Raw genomic sequence first — 17,948 nt, forward strand, 5'->3', positions numbered from 1 at the left:
AACAACAGCAGCAAATGCAATAATTTATAAAACATGACACAGCTCAAGCAGAAAAAATATTATAGCGAAGATGGGCATGTCTAATACCTATGTCAGATCTTAACACTAGAGTGATGCATCACAATTGATTCTAAAAAAGAAATTACCAAGTATTAGAAAAGAAAATTCTGTATGCAGTTCCTGTGAAGGGAAATGTCTTTTTGTGCTCCTTCGTTTTTCTTAAAGTACATCATAAAGTTATTCTTTACTGGGTCTGTAGGCATAAAATATCTATATTAGTACATCTATAAAATTTTATTTTAACCAATGCTGCAGGAGAGCTAGAAACTAGATATTAAACAAATTGAGCAATCTCTCAACTAGAAAGACAATAGATGTAAAAATATCTCTCATCATTTCATTAGGCATTTTAGTAAATATCATAAATAAAGAGCTCCACAGTGTAATCATATGTTTTCAAGTTTGAGCGTGTCATATTTGGGATGCTTTCGACAAAGAAATGTCAATAGCGAGGATTATGGCCTCTTTTTTTTTTCTACCTGTGCCTCTGAAAAGGCACACATTAATGGCTTTTTCTCCAGGCGTCTGACACAGCTGGCCGCTCAAGACGCATTACGTCAAGGTCACTTGGCTTTCTTACCTAAATATTTGCGACTCCAGTTTGCACTACAGTGACAGTCTCATATAAAAATTTCACAGGTCTAGAATTTGCATTACAAATCTGTAGAAACAAAATCCTGCAAATATAACAGTATCCAAAAAATTTTTGTCGGCATTGTGGTACATTCATGCATTTACACACATTTCATAATTCTTAAAGTACGATTATTGGTTTCCAACATCCTTTTTCACAAGTCAGAGTCCCTAGCCACTACTCATTATTCCTTACCTTATTACACGTTTACATATTCGTTGACACTTGTTCAATGTTTCATCATAATAAATACGTAGCATAATCAAATTCTTCATTTAGCATCAGCTTATTGATCATAAACATACCTTAACAGCATAATACACATTGTCATCATAATAATAACATCATAACACCTCAGTCAAATCTCAAAAACGTCGTAGCTTTCTGCAATAATGTGAAAACCTAAACAAAAAACCTCTGCTCATTTCAACACTGTCATCTACCTCCAACGTCCTTTAAAAATCATGATCCCATACCAAATACATTATTCAGAGCTCTCATAGTATCACAATGGTTCCGAAAAAATACGAACAGTTTACAAAGTACAGACGAAATACAATTTCATAAGTGTGAAGTTATCCATCTGTGTAATTACGAAAACATCTGTCACAGATGTAGTAAAATAAATGTTTGTCTCTTCCAGTTAAATGATCGGATAGCTGTGTAATTTATGTGTTAGAGAAATATGGTACCGATGTGTAAAGTTGTATAAGCAAATACCATATTAGCTAGGGCTCCTTGTGCTTGCCAAACACATGGTACACAAAGGTGATGTGTACCCCCTTGAGGATTAATGTCATTATACCCTTAGGTGTTAGAGATTACAGTAATGGAATGAAATGTATCACGGAAAACCTATGTATCATTGTACTTCAAATAACTTTAAAAATAAAAGTTTTAAGTACAAAATTAATCACTCAAATACGTGTATTGTAGCGCTAAACTGATCGTCTTGTTGTAAAATAATCTCTGTGGAAGTGTCGTAGTTATTGTCCTGCGAAAGCTAAGTTCTGCAGAAGTCAATGTACTTACCTCATGATACACAAAAGTGAAATTCTTTGCGTATAGATATCTTAGTTATTACGATTATTGTCGTGATGAAGAAAGTACTGTGCTGTAATGTATTGTTGTCCTACGGAAAAGGCTGTCTCCTTGTAGCTATACCACAAAAGTTACTACTAAAACATGTTTTACTTTCCAGAAGAATTCAGAAAAACTGTGCAGATATAAAACAGATACACCGCAAAAGCAACATTGTAAGTTGTAAGCGTAGGCTTCCGCGGCCGTTGTCTTCTTCAATAAAATTCTTCAGGGTATCAGACCGCATCGTCATAATTTTAAAATGCGCCAACGTTTCGGCCAGCGTTGCAGCTAGCCTTCATCAGGGCCTTACGTTAACTGCTAAATGAACACTCTTGGTTCCCTAAATTGGCTGTAAAAGGAGGAGGAGGGGTGAAAGCTATGCTTTATTGGTGTTTCCTTTATTATCTGTTATTGGCTGAAATAGCTGTTTTCTATTGCGGTTGACGTCTCACATAAAAACGAACAAGGCGAGGAATATCTGTGTTAAAGCCAGTAAAGCATTGCTACGGGAAAGGATCCGCCACATCCGCATAAGTCTCGAAGCTCACAACAGGAATTTGTGTGATCTGCACCTATTTCTGGCCGGAAAACTTCAGATGGAAGACTGGGATAAAGTCGACAGGTTAACCTTTCAGCAAGCATCAAGGACCAGCAATAGTATTACTAACCGCCAGATGAGAAAGTACGACAAACTACAACAGAAAGGCACGGACGAAACATTGACGCTGGACAGGCGACGGACAGTGGTCAACCTCTCCAGCCACACCTTGAGCGAAGCAACCACAGCAATTCTGGCCAAGGGGATGAATTTCGCAGTCGCACCTAAGCGAGTTCCAAAAGAAGATATCATAGAATCCGTAGAGGCTTCGGTACGTCATCTGCCACAGGCCGAGGCGGAGAAGATCCGGCAGGAAACGGTCAGAGTTCTGAATAAAGCAAAGCCACCGAAGCAAAACATCAACGCTGAGGAATACCATGCCATCAAGGAACTCAGGGACAACCCCCTCTTAGTAGTGGTACAGGCAGATAAGGGCAACGCCACTGTAGTCTTGGACACAACTGATTACAACAAACGAATGGAAGATATTCTCGCAGAACCTATCTACAAGAAACTGCAGGGAGATCCGACGGCCAAGGTAATCAAAACGACGCAGGCACTGCTCAAGCACTCTAGAATCAACTTCGACAAGGCCAGAAGATTCATCCCGCAAGTGACACAGGCACCAAGGATATATGGTGTACTGAAGGTACACAAAACCGACTTCCCCTTAAGGCCCATAGTAAACAGTATAAATTCGCCGACCTACTACCTAGCGAAAGAACTGGCACCTAGGCTCCGACACCTAATGCATCAAACCGAGTCCTACGTTAAGGATTCCACTCACTTCGTGTCTCTCCTAAAGGAAATGCGTGTTACGGACCAAGATCTGATGGTTAGTTTCGACGTCAAATCCCTATTCACGAACGTCCCAGTGTCAGATACTGTGAACATCCTAGAAGAACGCGTGGCTCCTGATATATGTGAGCTTGTGCGCCACTGTCTGACGACCACCTATTTCAAGTGGAGAGGTCAATTTTGTGAACAAACTGACGGTGTAGCTATGGGCTCATCCCTATCGCCTATCGCAGCAGAAATTTTCATGGAGGCATTTGAGGAAACAGCCCTCCAGTCCGCACCATTACGTCCAAATTGTTGGCTTCGCTATGTCGATGATACTTTCGTCATCTGGCCCCACGGAGAAGAGGAGTTACAGAACTTCCACAAGCACCTTAACCAACAGCATAGGAAAATTCAGTTTACAATGGAAACAGAGAAGAATGGGGTGCTGCCTTTTCTCGAAGTGGAAGTTTATCGAAAACCAGATGGTAAACTTGGCCACAAAGTGTACAGGAAACCAACCAATACGGACAGGTACCTTCATGCCTCCTCCCACCATCACCCCACGCAGAAGAAGTCCGCCCTGCACACGCTAACGAAGAGAGCGTACAGGATAAGCGACGAAGAACATCTGAAGACAGAACTTGAACGCCTCAGGTCCATCTTCGGAACTAATGGCTATGGGAAGCAGATGATAGACAGCACCATGTCGACAAGGGAGAAGACTAATAGGAAAGAGGAGAAGGAGGCACAGAGCATTGCTGTGTTACCATATGTACAAGGGGTCACCGAACGTATTGGCAAAATTCTACGAAAAGCCGACATCAAACCAATTTTCCGAAGCAGAAACAAAATATCAGACATGCTCGGTTCTACCAAGGATGCAGTTGACAAACTACACACAGCTGGCGTGTATGAAATTGGTTGTGCGTGTGGATTAGTCTACATAGGTGAGACGGGACGTCCGATTAGCACAAGGCTCTCGGAACATGAAAGATATATTCGCCTGAAACAACACACTAAGTCAGCAGTGGCGGAACACCGAGACGAGTGCGGGAAACCAATACTTTTTCAAGAAGCCCGCGTCCTGGCGAAACAGCCTCTCACTTTCAAATGAAAGATTACAGAGGCGATAGAAATAGCCAAAAGACCCGCCAACATGAATAGAGAGGACGGGTACAAGCTTCCGAGGTCTTGGCTGCGTGCAATAGCAGGGCTACGGAGCGGCGGCAGAGCCGTGGCGGCCCGTGCAGACGCGCGGAGAGCCGCAATGGTGGTCGCGGGCACACGGGGCAATGGCGCGCCGCAGCCGGCTTCTGGACAGCATGGAAACAGTGTGACGTCACAGCCATCACCTGTTCGCTATTCGTCCGTCTCCTCCAATGGGGTGGATTAATATAAAGACCAATAGAAAACAGCTATTTCAGCCAATAACAGATAATAAAGGAAACACCAATAAAGCATACCTTTCACCCCTCCTCCTCCTCCTTTTACAGCCAATCAAGTAACGACACGGTTTCCTCGTGCAGCTATTTAAGGAACCAAGTGTGTTCATTTAGCAGTTAACGTAAGGCCCTGATGAAGGCTAGCTGCAACGCTGGCCGAAACGTTGGCGCATTTTAAAATTATGACGATGCGGTCTGATACCCTGAAGAATTTTATTGAAGAACATTGTAAGTTGTCACTCATTAGCAGCGTCGTGATAAAATCGTGTAGCTGTCACATAAACTAACCACGGTGTCATCTGGTATCTCACAGAAAGCACTTTAAATCCAGAATGTATTTTCAAGTAAACCAAAATGTAGCATTAAAATCTCATTAGCAGTACTGGTAAATGTTCTAAGTATGTGAGCCTTATAGTCGTTACGAAATCGTGCAACTAACAAGCAAGGATGTACACACACAATAACAATGTGTCGTCTGTTCACAATAACAATGCATTCGTAATTTCTGTTTAAATAAGTTCTCTTGGTTCTTGACTGGATATTTAACTTCAAACATTGTTGCATGGTAACAGTTTCTAAGTCTGACAATGCATACTAGAAATGTGAAGTGATAAGTTACATGGCAAGGACAAAGTTAAAAAGCAGATTATCTTTCAATAAACGGTTTTACATGTGAAATGTGGTGTAAACCTTTACTTTTCCTAGTATGCAGAGTCTCAACTTCAACGCAATTATCATGCGGTATACGTCGGTAAAGAATACTAGAATTTTTCTCAAGGTTAGCGTCAATGTAATTTTTCCCTGAGCCAGCCGGCGCACGTGGCTGCCTGCGGTGCGAGTCATTTTCTGTCTCTTTGCTGGCGTGCGTCGTTATTGGGACTAGGAGACCTAACTTCTAGAAATTTACCTTGTCGAGAGGACCCTGCTCTGTTTGAATCCCGCCAGTTCTGATGCAATTCAGGTCTGTCGTTACGATCATATCGTCTGTCGTCATGTCGGTAGATTCCTTAGTTTCTTTCTTGTTTGTCGGTCATGTGGTGGAGAATTTCTCCCTGAATCGTAACTGCGTGGTGGACTGTTGCGTCTGAAGTTATTCTGTCTCCCTTGATAATAATTATTTTCGTTCCCATATTGTCTGTTTCTATGGTTACCTCTGTCATATTCATTACTATGGAAATGCCATCTTTCTCTGTAACTAATACTCTGCCAGTGGTTGTCATATGGGTGGTGTCTGTTTTGTTCACGATTTGCGTTGTAAGAATAGCCTTGTCGTGTATTATTTCTGTGATCGCGGAATTGTGACAGATGTAACCTGTAATTGTTGTGTTCCTGTTTTCGCGTTCCGCGATTATCAGTGTCAATTTCTAATTCTAGTAAGAGTCCCTGAAATGCTTCAATGTCGTCTTTGCAACGCACTGCGAAAATAATATGTCGTAAATGTTCAGGTAATTTGACTAAGCAAATGCGGATGAGTTCTGAGGGGCTGTATGGGTTTGACAGGTACTGATTCTTGTGCAACATGTCTTCAAAATATTTCACAAGACTGAAAAATTCAGATTGTTCGAAATGTTTCATCATTATGATGCTATGTTTTACTCGGTCTTGTGTACCTTGAGACCAATATGCTAAGAGGAAGGCATGGTAAAACTCTCCTTCACTATGGCAATCGTGAATGACCGATCGCATTCTTACAGTTGGTTCATTCTCTAAATAGCCACACATAAATTCTAATCTGTGCTCTAACGACCAGTTGGGAGGAAAACAATGAGAGAATTGATGGAGCCATGCTTGTGAATGAATGTCGTTGCCAGAATTCTTAAATGTTTTAAATTTATGTGTAGTAATGAACAGCTTATAGTCAAAATCATCATGTTGGCGAGTCGCACATCGGTCATTGTTACGTCGTTTCGGCGGTTCCATTTCAAAATTCGGTGCACCCTCCAAATTTCTTTCATAATTTCCGAAATACGCTATGTTATTATTTTGTGGCTGTTCCGTATTTCTATGTCTCTCTTCCCATATTGGGGCGCGAGTGCCTCTGAAATACGTAATTCTTGTATTACTTGTGCCAACTGATTTTGTACTTCCCGGATTTCTCTTTTGAACTGTGTATTGATTTGATTTTGATTTTGTTTGAATTTTCTAGTTTGTTCATACTCTTCAGTGTCCGTGAAGGCTACAGGTCTTGTGTCATTCAGATCATCATCTACCTTTGTAGATAAGTTAGTGAACTGATCTGAATGTTTGGCTACTTTATCCAATAGTGAAATTATTTCCTCTGTGTGTTTTTCTGAACCAAGTTTCAGAGTGTCCATTTGTGTTGAAATCGTATCTACTGTGGACTTTAAGTTTTCCTGAGTTTTTGTGAGTTGGGTAACCGAATCGGTAGATGCAACTGAGTCAATTTTAGCTTTCAAGGTGTCGTGATTTTCATGAACAATAGTTTGCAGTTCTTTTATGGCTGCTTCGTGATTCTGTAATGCATTTTCATGACGCGAAAAAATAGGTTGGAAATGCTCACAAATTTGTGTTTTACGTCATTACAGACTTTTTGACATTTCGATTCAATGTTGTGTAACTCAGTAGTTAAATCTTCACGTGTTTGTTCAAGTGTGGTGTCTAACTTCCGAAGATTTTGTTCCATTGTGTCTAACTGTTGCTGTGTTTGTCTCTGGTGTTTTTCTATTGTGTCTAACTTTTAAAGATTTTGTTCCATTGTGTCTAACTGTTGCTGTGTTTGTCTCTGGTGTTGTTCCATTGTGTCTAACTTTTACAGATTTTGTCCCATTTGTTTCTGATTTTGTTCAAGCATTGTGTCTAACTTTTGTAGCCTTTGTCCCATTTGTTGCATTAACTATAATAACAGTGCACTGGTGTCTGAAACATGTTCATCAGTGCTATTCGGCAGTGCATTTGAACCGGCAATATTCGATTTTTTATAAGCAGAAAATGTGACGTGATTTATTTGAGAAAATGTTGAGGACCCAAAACCTGAATCTACAGTATTTGCAAGATTGTGTCCTGTCATTTCAGAATCCTGAGGCGAGCTGTTGCCGACTGATCAATCGATAATGCTTCCCTGTTCACTAATTGTTTCACTGCCTACACCATTATTTGCAGCCCGCTCCATTTCCCTATGCACAATTACCAAATTACTACTTTGAACATTAGTAAATTCATTACATGGTGGCGCTAACACACTGCTTTCGTCTTCACTGTCATTTCTCAGTTTACTTTGGAGCCTACAATTACGTTTTTCACACGCCATTATTGTCACAATATTTCACACGACAACACAGAAAAACACAATTTGAAGAGCATAAATAAGAGAACACATTAACATAGCACTGAAAATAACATCTACTTAATTGCAAGCGCAGCTGCGAAATACTTGGTGCAAATTTACATGCATGCCACACCTGTTTTACTGTACAACAATGAAAGACTGCAACTACAAAGGAGATTCTCTCTACAATTATGCACTAGCAATAAACAAAATCTACACTAATTACATAAACTACAAGAAAAAATCAGAAGATTCTAGTGAGGTATCCTGGCAGGGTCGCCATATGAAACGTCCCCTTAGAGTAATTATACATGACTGTGCTTAAACTAACACACAATATTTTTAGCGCAACGCAATCTGACTTTTAAAAATCCCCACAAAAGAATGGCCCCGACTAACATTAACCTATACCTTTCACAAATCACTTACCTTACTAAAAATTTTCGTTACTTGAACTACTGCAATACAGCGAGTGCCACTCCTGCCAGCTAAATAAAAGATTCAAACTACTGAAGGCACTAACTACTAATAGGCATATTTAGCAAATGAAAGATTTTGATAGAGAACAAACAATGTATTTACCTCAATTGTGTTCAAAAGTCATAATGTATATAGCAGTTCATGACATCCAGTCTTACAAATTTCAAAACTCCGCCATCTTTCTCCCCACATCCACCACTGCTGGCGGCTCACCTCCAACTGCGCAATGCTACGTGCTGTTAACATCCAACTGCCCAACACTACAATGGCAGACAACAATGCAAACTAGCCACAGACTGCACACACAACACAGCCAGTGATTTTCATACAGAGCACTACGTGGCGTTACCAATAAGAAAACCTAAACAGCCTACTTACAGTAGGTGGGTGCTAGCAGAATGTTTTTGCAATTGGAGGAGAAAACTGGTGATTGAAATTTCATGAGAAGTTCCCGTCGCAACGAAAAGCGCCTTTGTTTTAATGATTGCCATTCCAGTTCACGTATCATCTCTGGCGCACTATCTTCCCTATTTCGTGATAGTACAAAACGAAACACCCTTCTTTGAACTTTTTCGGTGTCATCCGTCAGTCCATGAGCTGTGCATGGCTCGTGTTCGTGCTGTATCTCATATCACATCCTGGTTTTACTTTGCTACCACCTCATATGTTAATTTCAATTACTGGTGTACCGAGTTGCCGCCTTGCCTGCCCGTGAGCGGCAGCAGAGGCGCTTATCGATATAAGCTGTGGCGTATTATCTTTGCTGAGTGCTATTACTTCCCGGTTTTTGTGTGTTCGGAGTTAATTCGGACCTGCCAATAAGTTGGGAGGCGCAAGGAGTGCAGTTCGGATCTGGCAGTGTTTGGCTTAGGACGCGGCAGAAGTTAAGTCGGAGCGCGGCTGCAGTGAGGTCCGGACAGCCATGACTGCCCGACGGTTGCCGATACATATCACTTGAGTGCGGACCACCTTGGTTGGTCTTCGTTTGGTCGCCTTGTCGAGCGACGTGTATGTGGGCCGGCAATCGCTTATGGATTGCCTGCGTGTGCCGGCTCGTGATTCGTCCTTGTTATTGCACAGCCGCTGGCGTTAGTATTGTCCAGTCCTTGGTGCTAGTGTTCGTGAAACTGTGTAGTCTGTGATGTCGACTGTTCAGTAATTTTAGTGCTGTCTTCGTGCTGATGTGTGGCAGTGGGTCGGTTGGCGTGGAGCAGTGAGGAAATGTACACGGGGCGTTGTTTGGCCGGACCCGCTGGCGGTCTCTACCCAGTGCCGGAGCGTGTGGGGCTGTTCCCATTGCTATGAGGACCGTGGCTCACCGACCCTGGACACGAAAGTTGAGTTTGGATTTAATTTATCAACAAGTCAAGACTGTTTACATTGTGCTGTCTTGTTCTCGTTGTTGGTTGTTGGGACATTCCCGCGAAGGTTTAGCCACTCTCCAGTGGAGTCTAACTGTATTTGGTTATTTGCAATTGAAGTGCACCAGCGGAATTTTCTGCCTTATGGCCGTCAACGCTCCAGTTACCTGCCCTGGCCGTTGACGCAAATTTAGGCAGTGTCCTTTCCTCACTGTGTTGTCGCTGTAAAGCATGGTGTGTAGTTCGACAGCTTAATGTATGCTTGGTTGTAGGCGTCCATTCCTTTTACGTTTGCATTGAACTCCCGGTTATGTGCTGGTCGAGCGTAGCGCAAGTTACCTTGTCGGTGAGTCCGTTGACTGTCTGTTGGTTGGGTTGTCGTCGGATCGAGAATGGCCGGCCTGGCTGCCTGTCTCCCCTATGTGAACGTTAGTATTTCAAGTGCTGGCCGACCCCCGAAACTTCTGAGCGCCGTTAGCTGCACTGCCTTTTCTTATTTTTTGTTGTGTGTATTTGTGTGGATCATAGCCGGTGGTTTTGAATTAAAGTTGAATTGTTTTTAATCCATGGGCCTTCAGCCGCTTTAAAATTAAAATTCCTTGCTTGTCAAGTGTTAGATTGTTTGGGGCCTTCAGCCTAATTTAAGATAAGGCTTTGTTGTTTAAATTTATTTTACCTTGAGTCGTAAATCATCGGCCTTCAGTCGTCTTTAAATTAAGGTTGTTGCTTTTCAAGTGTTAGATTGTAGGGCCTTCAGAACTTATTTAATGTGAGGCCTTCTGCCTTCTAAATATTGTTTTGGCGTCTGAATTTTGAGTTAATGGCTTTTAGCCGTTTTTTTTTTTTTTAATTAAAGTGATTGTGCCCTTAAGGCATAAGACAGTGAGGCGTATTCAGCCAATAACTAAGTTCAAGAATTCGTACTGTAATGTTTGGTCAAATAAATAAAGCTATATGTGTTCGAGTGTAACTGACAACCGCTCACTTTGACCCCTTTCCACAATTCCAACTACCTGTCCTGTCCTGCGTGTTTATCAGGGCTTTTCAAATGGCTCTGAGCACTATGGGACTCAACTGCTAAGGTCATTAGTCCCCTATAACTTAGAACTAGTTAAACCTAACTAACCTAAGGACATCACAAACATCCATGCCCGAGGCAGGATTCCAACCTGCGACCGTAGCGGTCTTGCGGTTCCGGACTGCAGCGCCTTTAACCGCACAGCCACTTCGGCCAGCTAGGGCTTTCCAGACCCACCTGATGCGGATCCCACATCGCACAGTAATACTCCAGAACAGAGCGAACAAGTGCGGTGTAAGTAGTATGTATAGTAGACCTGTAGCACCTTCTAAGTGTTCTCCAATGAAGCGCTATCTTTGGTTGGCTCTACCCAAAATATTATTTATTTCATCGTTTAAATTTAGGTTATTTGTAATTGTAATCCCTAAGTATTTAGTTGAATTTACAGCCTTTCTTTTAGTACTCATGTGAATAACTTCACACTTTTCTATATTCATGGTCAATTTGCCACTTTTCGCACCATACATAAATATTATCTAAATCATTTTGCAAAACGTTTTGGTCATCTGATGACTTTACAAGACGGTAAATAACAGCATCATCTGCAAACAATCTAATAGGGCTACTCAGATTGTCGCCTATGTCGTTAATATAGATCATGAACAATAGAGGGCCTATTACACTTCCTTGGGGAACGCCGGATATTATTTCTGTTTGAGTTCTATCCCAATGTCTTTCCGTCTATTACTACGAACTGTGACCTTTCTGACAGGAAATCACGAATCCAGTTCCACAACGGAGGCGGTATTGCATAGGCACGCACTTTGGTTAGAGGAGGCTTGTGAGGAACGGTGTCGAAAGCCTTCTGGAATCCCCTGTCCGTAGCTCTCATTACTTCATGAGTATAAAGAGCTAGATGTGTTTCACAAGAACGATGTTTTCTGAATCCGTGCTGACTATGTGTCAATACATCGTTCTCTTCGAGGTAATTCATAATGTTCGAACACAGTATACGTTCCAAATCCCTACCGAAAATCAACGTTAATGATGTGGAACTATAATTAAGCGGATTGCTCCTATTTCCCTCTCTGGGTATAGGTGTGACTTGAGCCGTTTTCCTGTCTTTAGATACGTAACTATCTGTGAGCGGGCGGTTGTATATAATTGCTAAACATGGAGCTATTGCATCAGCCTACTCTGAAAGGAACCTGACTGGTATACAGTCTGGGCCGGAGGTCTTGCCTTTATTAAGCGTTTTAAGCTGCTTCGTTACACCGAGGACATCTACTTCTACGTTTCTCATCTTGGCAGTTGTTCTTGATTGGTATTCAGGAAAATTTATTTCGTCTTCTTTGGTAAAGGAGTTTCGGAACACCGTGTTCAATAACTCTGACTTAGTGGCAGTGTCATCAATGACTTCACTGATGTTATCGCGCAGTGAAGATATTGCTTGAGTCCTATTTCATGATGGCCAACACAAATGGTCTAAAATGGTTCAAATGGCTCTGAGCACTATGGGACTTAACATCTGTGGTCATCAGTCCCCTAGAACTTAGGACTACTTAAACCGAACTAACCTAAGGACATCACACACATCCATGCCCGAGGCAGGATTCGAACCTGCGACCGTAGCGGTCACGCGGTTCCAGAATGAAGCGCGTAGAACCGCACGGCCACACCGGCTGGCACAAATTGTCTACTGCCATCTCTGCGTAAGGGTTAGTTTTCACTAGAGTTATGTCTCGCAGGATGTGGGTACTGCGATGTTTATGTACGTCTGGTTAGGGTTAACCGTTAATACGCTGTCATCTGGAGATAGATTGGGTCGAAAGATGAACGAAGTGTAACGGTTTGAAGGGCAGAGAGCGAAAAAAGTGCGAGGGCAAGAGCCAAGGGGAAAAAACCTCTGTGATAGTTTGGTCGGGTTCAGTAGCGGTTTTCTTGCTGCCTGCGACAGGTCGTGCAAAGGTGATTATCATGCTGGTCGATACCTTTGACGGGTGCGGTGCTGTTATTCGGCGGCTGCCGCTGGGTGCTTGTGTTGATTTCTTGGTCAGCGTCAACATTTCTGGAACAGTTAGGTTCATCATCGTTTTGTGTACGATATGTCATATACTAGATTCACAGTATAGGGTAAATCTGACGAATTGTTTGTGTGTCGGTGTGCGAGCTTGTCGGTCTCCCTGCTGTAGCCTGTTCGTCGCCTTTAATAGCAGCTGGCATATCCAGTCAGCGTTGCTTGTATGCAGGGGTTTCCCGACATTTGCCGCTTGTGGATGAATATTAGCTTGCAGTAAGTGGTTATGGCCTGGCTAGTAGTGTCTTTGGCCGTTTATGCTTCTACCTATGGTTGTGATCATGATTTCCCAGTGTATGGATGAAAGGACTGTTCGAGTGTCTCGAGTTCCTGTATATTCGTGAGGCTTGTTTTTTGAATACTTCCATGAGGATTTCAAGGCGTTATCCATTGTGAAGATTCACGGTGCGTGTGTAGCGAGGAGCGTTGCTAACGATGCATAGCACTTTGTTCTGTATGATCTGCAGGCGGCTCAGGCGTGTAGGAGCTGCGTATCCCCAGACTGGAGCTGCTTACGTCATCAGTGATCTAATCGGTGTCTTGTATACGGACCTCGACAAAGTTGTTTGAGCCTCACATGCGCTCTGTTGGCAACGTATTCTATGTGGTCTCCCCCCCCCCCCCCCATGTATATTTCCGGTCCAGCCAGACATCGAGATATCTGACTTTCTCCCGGAAACGGATTGGGCGTGTATGTAATGTTACCTGCCTACAGTGTTGATGTTTGCGCAGTAGTTTCGGTCTGCGTGTGAACAGAACTGCTTCGAACTTGTCGACGTTTAGTTTAATACGCCACCGTTCCAACCAACGCTCGGCAGTTCTGAATGCCGTCTGTATTCTTGAATTCCATCTTGCGCAAGGATGGCTGTGTTGCTGGAAAGTCGTTAACGGACAGGTTGAACAAGATGGGCCCAGTATGTTTTTCGTGGGGTACTCCAGCATGGATACGGTGTTGTGTCGATTGTTTGCCATGCACGTCAGTGGCAAAAGCTCTGTTCGTGAGATATGAGTGTATGGGAAGTACGAGTCAGTCGGGGAAACCAGCATCGGTATGTTTGCATGTAAGTCCGTTGTGCCACAGACAGCCGAACGCTTTTTCGATGTTCAGGAACACGACCCCCGTGGCTTTGTTCGTGTTGTAACCATGTGTTATATGTTCGACTACACGGAGGAGTTGTTGCGTTGTTGATTGGTGATTCCTAAAGTCGAATTGCTCCGGTCTTAGGGTGTCGTTGGCGATGCAGTGCCTAGTGATGCGTTTATTATTACCTTCTCAACAATCTTGCTGAGCGAGCACAGCAGACTGAGCATCGATAATTTTGTGGGAGGGAGTGGTCTTTCCCTAGCTTCCTGAACATCAGGACCTCGGCCACCTTCCAAAATTCAGGGAAGTGTTGGCGTTTTAAGATGGCATTCGTACTGTGCACAATGTATTCTACAGCTCCATCCGTGGACTCCAGGAGGACGCGGTTTTGAATGCATCAGGTTGGTTGGTTTGTTTGGGGAAGGAGACCAGACAGCGAGGTCATCGGTCTCATTGGATTAGTGAAGGACTGGGAAGGAAGTCTGCCGTGCCCTTTCAAGGGAACCATCCCGGCATTTGCCTGGAGCGATTTAGGGAAATCACGGAAAACCTAAATCAGGATGGCCGGACGCGGGATTGAACCGTCGTCCTCCCGAATGCGAGTCCAGTGTGCTAGCCACTGCGCCATCTCGCTCGGTGAATGCCATCAGGCCCAGGGGCTTCCTAGCATTGATATGCTTGACAGCCGAAGTAATTTCGTCTGAACTAGTGCGTCTGATTTCGTTGCGGGAGGCCTGGGCTAAAGGTCGTGTAACCTCCGTTTCAAGTGTGACTACTGGGTCTGAAGGAGCCAGATTCGACATGAAAGACGCTGCAATGTTGTGGCCATAAGCTCTGCCTGGGTCGTCTGGTTCTTGTAGACCGGGAATGTAATGTTTCTCCCTGGTGAGGTGTCTAGCTAGCTAGTTTAAATTTGGCATGATTTTTCGTTGCTTTTGCAACAGCGATCTGACCTGTTTTGTGTACCACGGGGGATCAGTGACATCACTGCATTGCACTGTAGTTGCACAAGACTTTCTTTTCTTTAGCTAGTTTGCTGCTGCACGTTTTTATTTTAATCAGTTTCCAGCACTACCGAATTGCTGCTGCCACAGCTAAGTCATCAGAGTTTGTTTGGAACAGTTTAACATCAGTTAGGAAACGATAACATCATTCACAGTTAACGCTTTGCCTTTCAAAATTACCATCAGTTTCAATTTAGGTGAAGTTCAGTCCAGATTTCACTTTTTATGCAGAGAGCTCATTCTAACAGAAGTGGATCAAATTCGCGTGTGTCTCATTTAGTGTTCGGAATTTTATTTCGTCATTTTGCTTACGTAAAATTGTACGTCGTATTTTACGAAACCACTAAAGACATTTATTCTTTCAAATTCATTTAGTAATTTTTACTTAGAATTTTTTATTCCGTTAGTTTCGTGTGTTGAAACTGCAAGTCACGTACTGTGACGTCGGTCATTGTAGCACTCTTTGCTGCATTGCGTTAACACAGAAATGCACAGGACAGTTTCTTTAGCATACAGTTCTAGATTTTCTTATTTGTTTGGTAAAAGTTAATTCAAATACAGTTATACAGAATTATACAGATTTTGGCGACTAATTTCAGCAGATAGCATTCAGTAAGCACACAACTTGCATTGTTCAGGATCAGAATAGAGACACACACGATGTTTAAGAAGATGAAACCAGTTCAGTTTAACATAAAATAATAAATCGAACTAATTACAATGTGTACTTGTCTTTATGAGATATCTACCTATTCAGCTGCAGATTAATCTCCTTCGTTGCTTTAGATGCTACGTTGTTCAGAACCACACACAATATTGTCGTAATCTTTAACTTCAGGCAGTGTTCTGATGGTTAATTAGTGTCTTACAGCGAAGCACATAATCAGTATTATACGTAAGGCTTTGTTCAGTATCTTCGTCATGAAGAAGTTGATGCAGATAGTTAATAGGATATTGGAATCATGGGTTGCATTACAGCAATTTTGCTCATTAAAAAGTATATGTGAATGAGACTGACGACCGTAATTTTAGCTTGCTACAGCACGTAATTACAGACTTGTATGACCTGTCAACAGTGGCGTGCGGTGACATTTGAACAAGGGAGGCCACTGCAAAGGGCAGTATTTTCAACGAGATTTTTTGAAACAAATTACATGCTAAACTGCTTTAATGTTAAATACGGGATTAAAGTACACAAGCTATCGAATAGCTGAGAGGCAGAGCTGAAATAGCGCCAGTGAAAAATACAGGGAGTTCCACATGAAGTTTGTAAAACATAATGAACGAAAATTAGTTATTTGCCTCAATGTCTTTATTTTTCTTGAATGGTAATTCATTTCTCCTTTCGTTCCCGTTGAGTCCTTCGACAGTACACTGATAGAACTCTTCTTCACTTTCGGCTAATTTTATCTTCAGGTGCTTCTTTTCTATAGTCACTGGTGATAGTTTTGAGAGTCTTTGTTGTTTTGAAGTTTCTGCAGGAGCTGCGAACAGGACATTCAGTACTTGCAACGGTTACATGTAGTCTATTCTTGAAACAAAGGTACAGAGCTTTTAAAGTTCAGTTAATGCAGAGTATGACAGATCAGTACTCCCAGATGGGGAAGAAGTAGGCGCAGTTCCATAGAAATATCCTCCTCCGTCGAATATGATTGAGTTCATTTCTGAGATGCCCAAAATCAAAATATAGGCCCTAGCTACTATTCAGCAATCCAAAAATTTTCTCAGGAAAACTGCTTTTATTACGCTCTGTAGCACATAATAACTTTTTTAAAAAATTCTTTGTTCTTCAATATATATGTTACATGAACAACCCACCACCTAAAACATTGGTGTGTCCTAATTGATACGATACAATTATTATTGCTGCAGCTTATTTCCAAGAATATTAGTTCTTTTACTCATGCACTATGGGCACTACTGCTATCTCTTAGGTTAGCAATGTTTGACTATTTTTGCTACCTATGATAGTCTGCTTTATCTGCAGTGTTACAGGTGTAGCAGCGTTTATATAAACCTACACTGTTGGCCGTGTTCACCGAGCTAATCTGGGTGAACATGCCCCTGGCACTGGGCTGGCCCAGAGTGGTTGATCGCTGCAGTACTACACTAGTGTTACTATCCTAACTTATCCTACATCTGACCTAATATTTAATCTCATGTCAAATCCGGTGAGTGCCAGAATCGGTGAAAAAGGTGCACGCTGCCCCTAATCCCAGACGTGGCGGATTCCAGCCGTGAAGCGGCTGGCCAAGTCCACGCCTCGGCGGAACAGGACAAGTCAGGTCGGAATCAAATGTGAGATGTTATTGTTCCGTAGGAATTCCTATATGACTTCGTGTGATATTTCATTTGGCAATCTATTGTAGATTGGAAAGTTGTCCTCATGCCTGAGCAGGTGATCCGTGTCATAGTTTGGTAAACTGTTGTCGTAATTGTGCCACTACGTCGTCGAAGAGGTGGCACTCATACAACACATGTTCTGGGGTGCCTGATGCGGCCCCACAGTCACACGGTGGCGTAGCCCGTTTACCGAAGTGGCATAGGTATCACGGGTAGGGTCCATGTCCCGTAAGAAAGTGCAGCAGTCCTCTTGAAAGCTTGAAATGTTTTAATTGTAGTCGCTCCCTGATGTTTGGCAGTAGTTCGTGTGCTCTGCGACCGGTGTCTTCATTGTCCCACTGTTCTTGCCAAACCTCCTCCCCCCACCCTTACGTCTGATTTCTAGTTTGTTCCCCACGTGAATCCCCATTAGTTAAATTATTTTGTCCCTGTTTCCCTTTTTGACCCTGCTGCTTGTTCTCTAATCCTTATGTCGAGTGGACAAAGCCCCATTAGTACTGTTAGCACGCCCCCCGGAGTTGTTCTATATGCCCCTACTGATCTCAGGAGCATATTTCGCTGCACTCTTCTTACACCCATGACAGGCATGACCCTCGTGATCCTGTGAGCCGAGACTCCTGAACCGTATCCTACAATTGATGTCAAAATACTATTGTGATATAGTTTTATTAGTTCTGGCGGAGGTGGAAATCAAT

General features: G+C 42.7%; 1 protein-coding gene across 1 annotated transcript in view; it reads left to right on the forward strand.

The window, feature by feature from the left end:
- The first annotated feature begins 2,451 nt into the window (after positions 1–2,451).
- LOC124616213 overlaps positions 2,452–17,948 on the forward strand; it is a 45,298-nt gene continuing 29,801 nt past the window's right edge. The window contains exon 1 of the mRNA XM_047144517.1: positions 2,452–2,913. Coding sequence (XP_047000473.1) covers positions 2,452–2,913 — 462 coding nt within the window. The remainder of the gene's footprint in view (positions 2,914–17,948) is intronic.

This window comes from Schistocerca americana, chromosome 5, assembly GCF_021461395.2.
Source record: "Schistocerca americana isolate TAMUIC-IGC-003095 chromosome 5, iqSchAmer2.1, whole genome shotgun sequence".
Taxonomy (NCBI): Eukaryota; Metazoa; Arthropoda; class Insecta; order Orthoptera; family Acrididae; genus Schistocerca; species Schistocerca americana.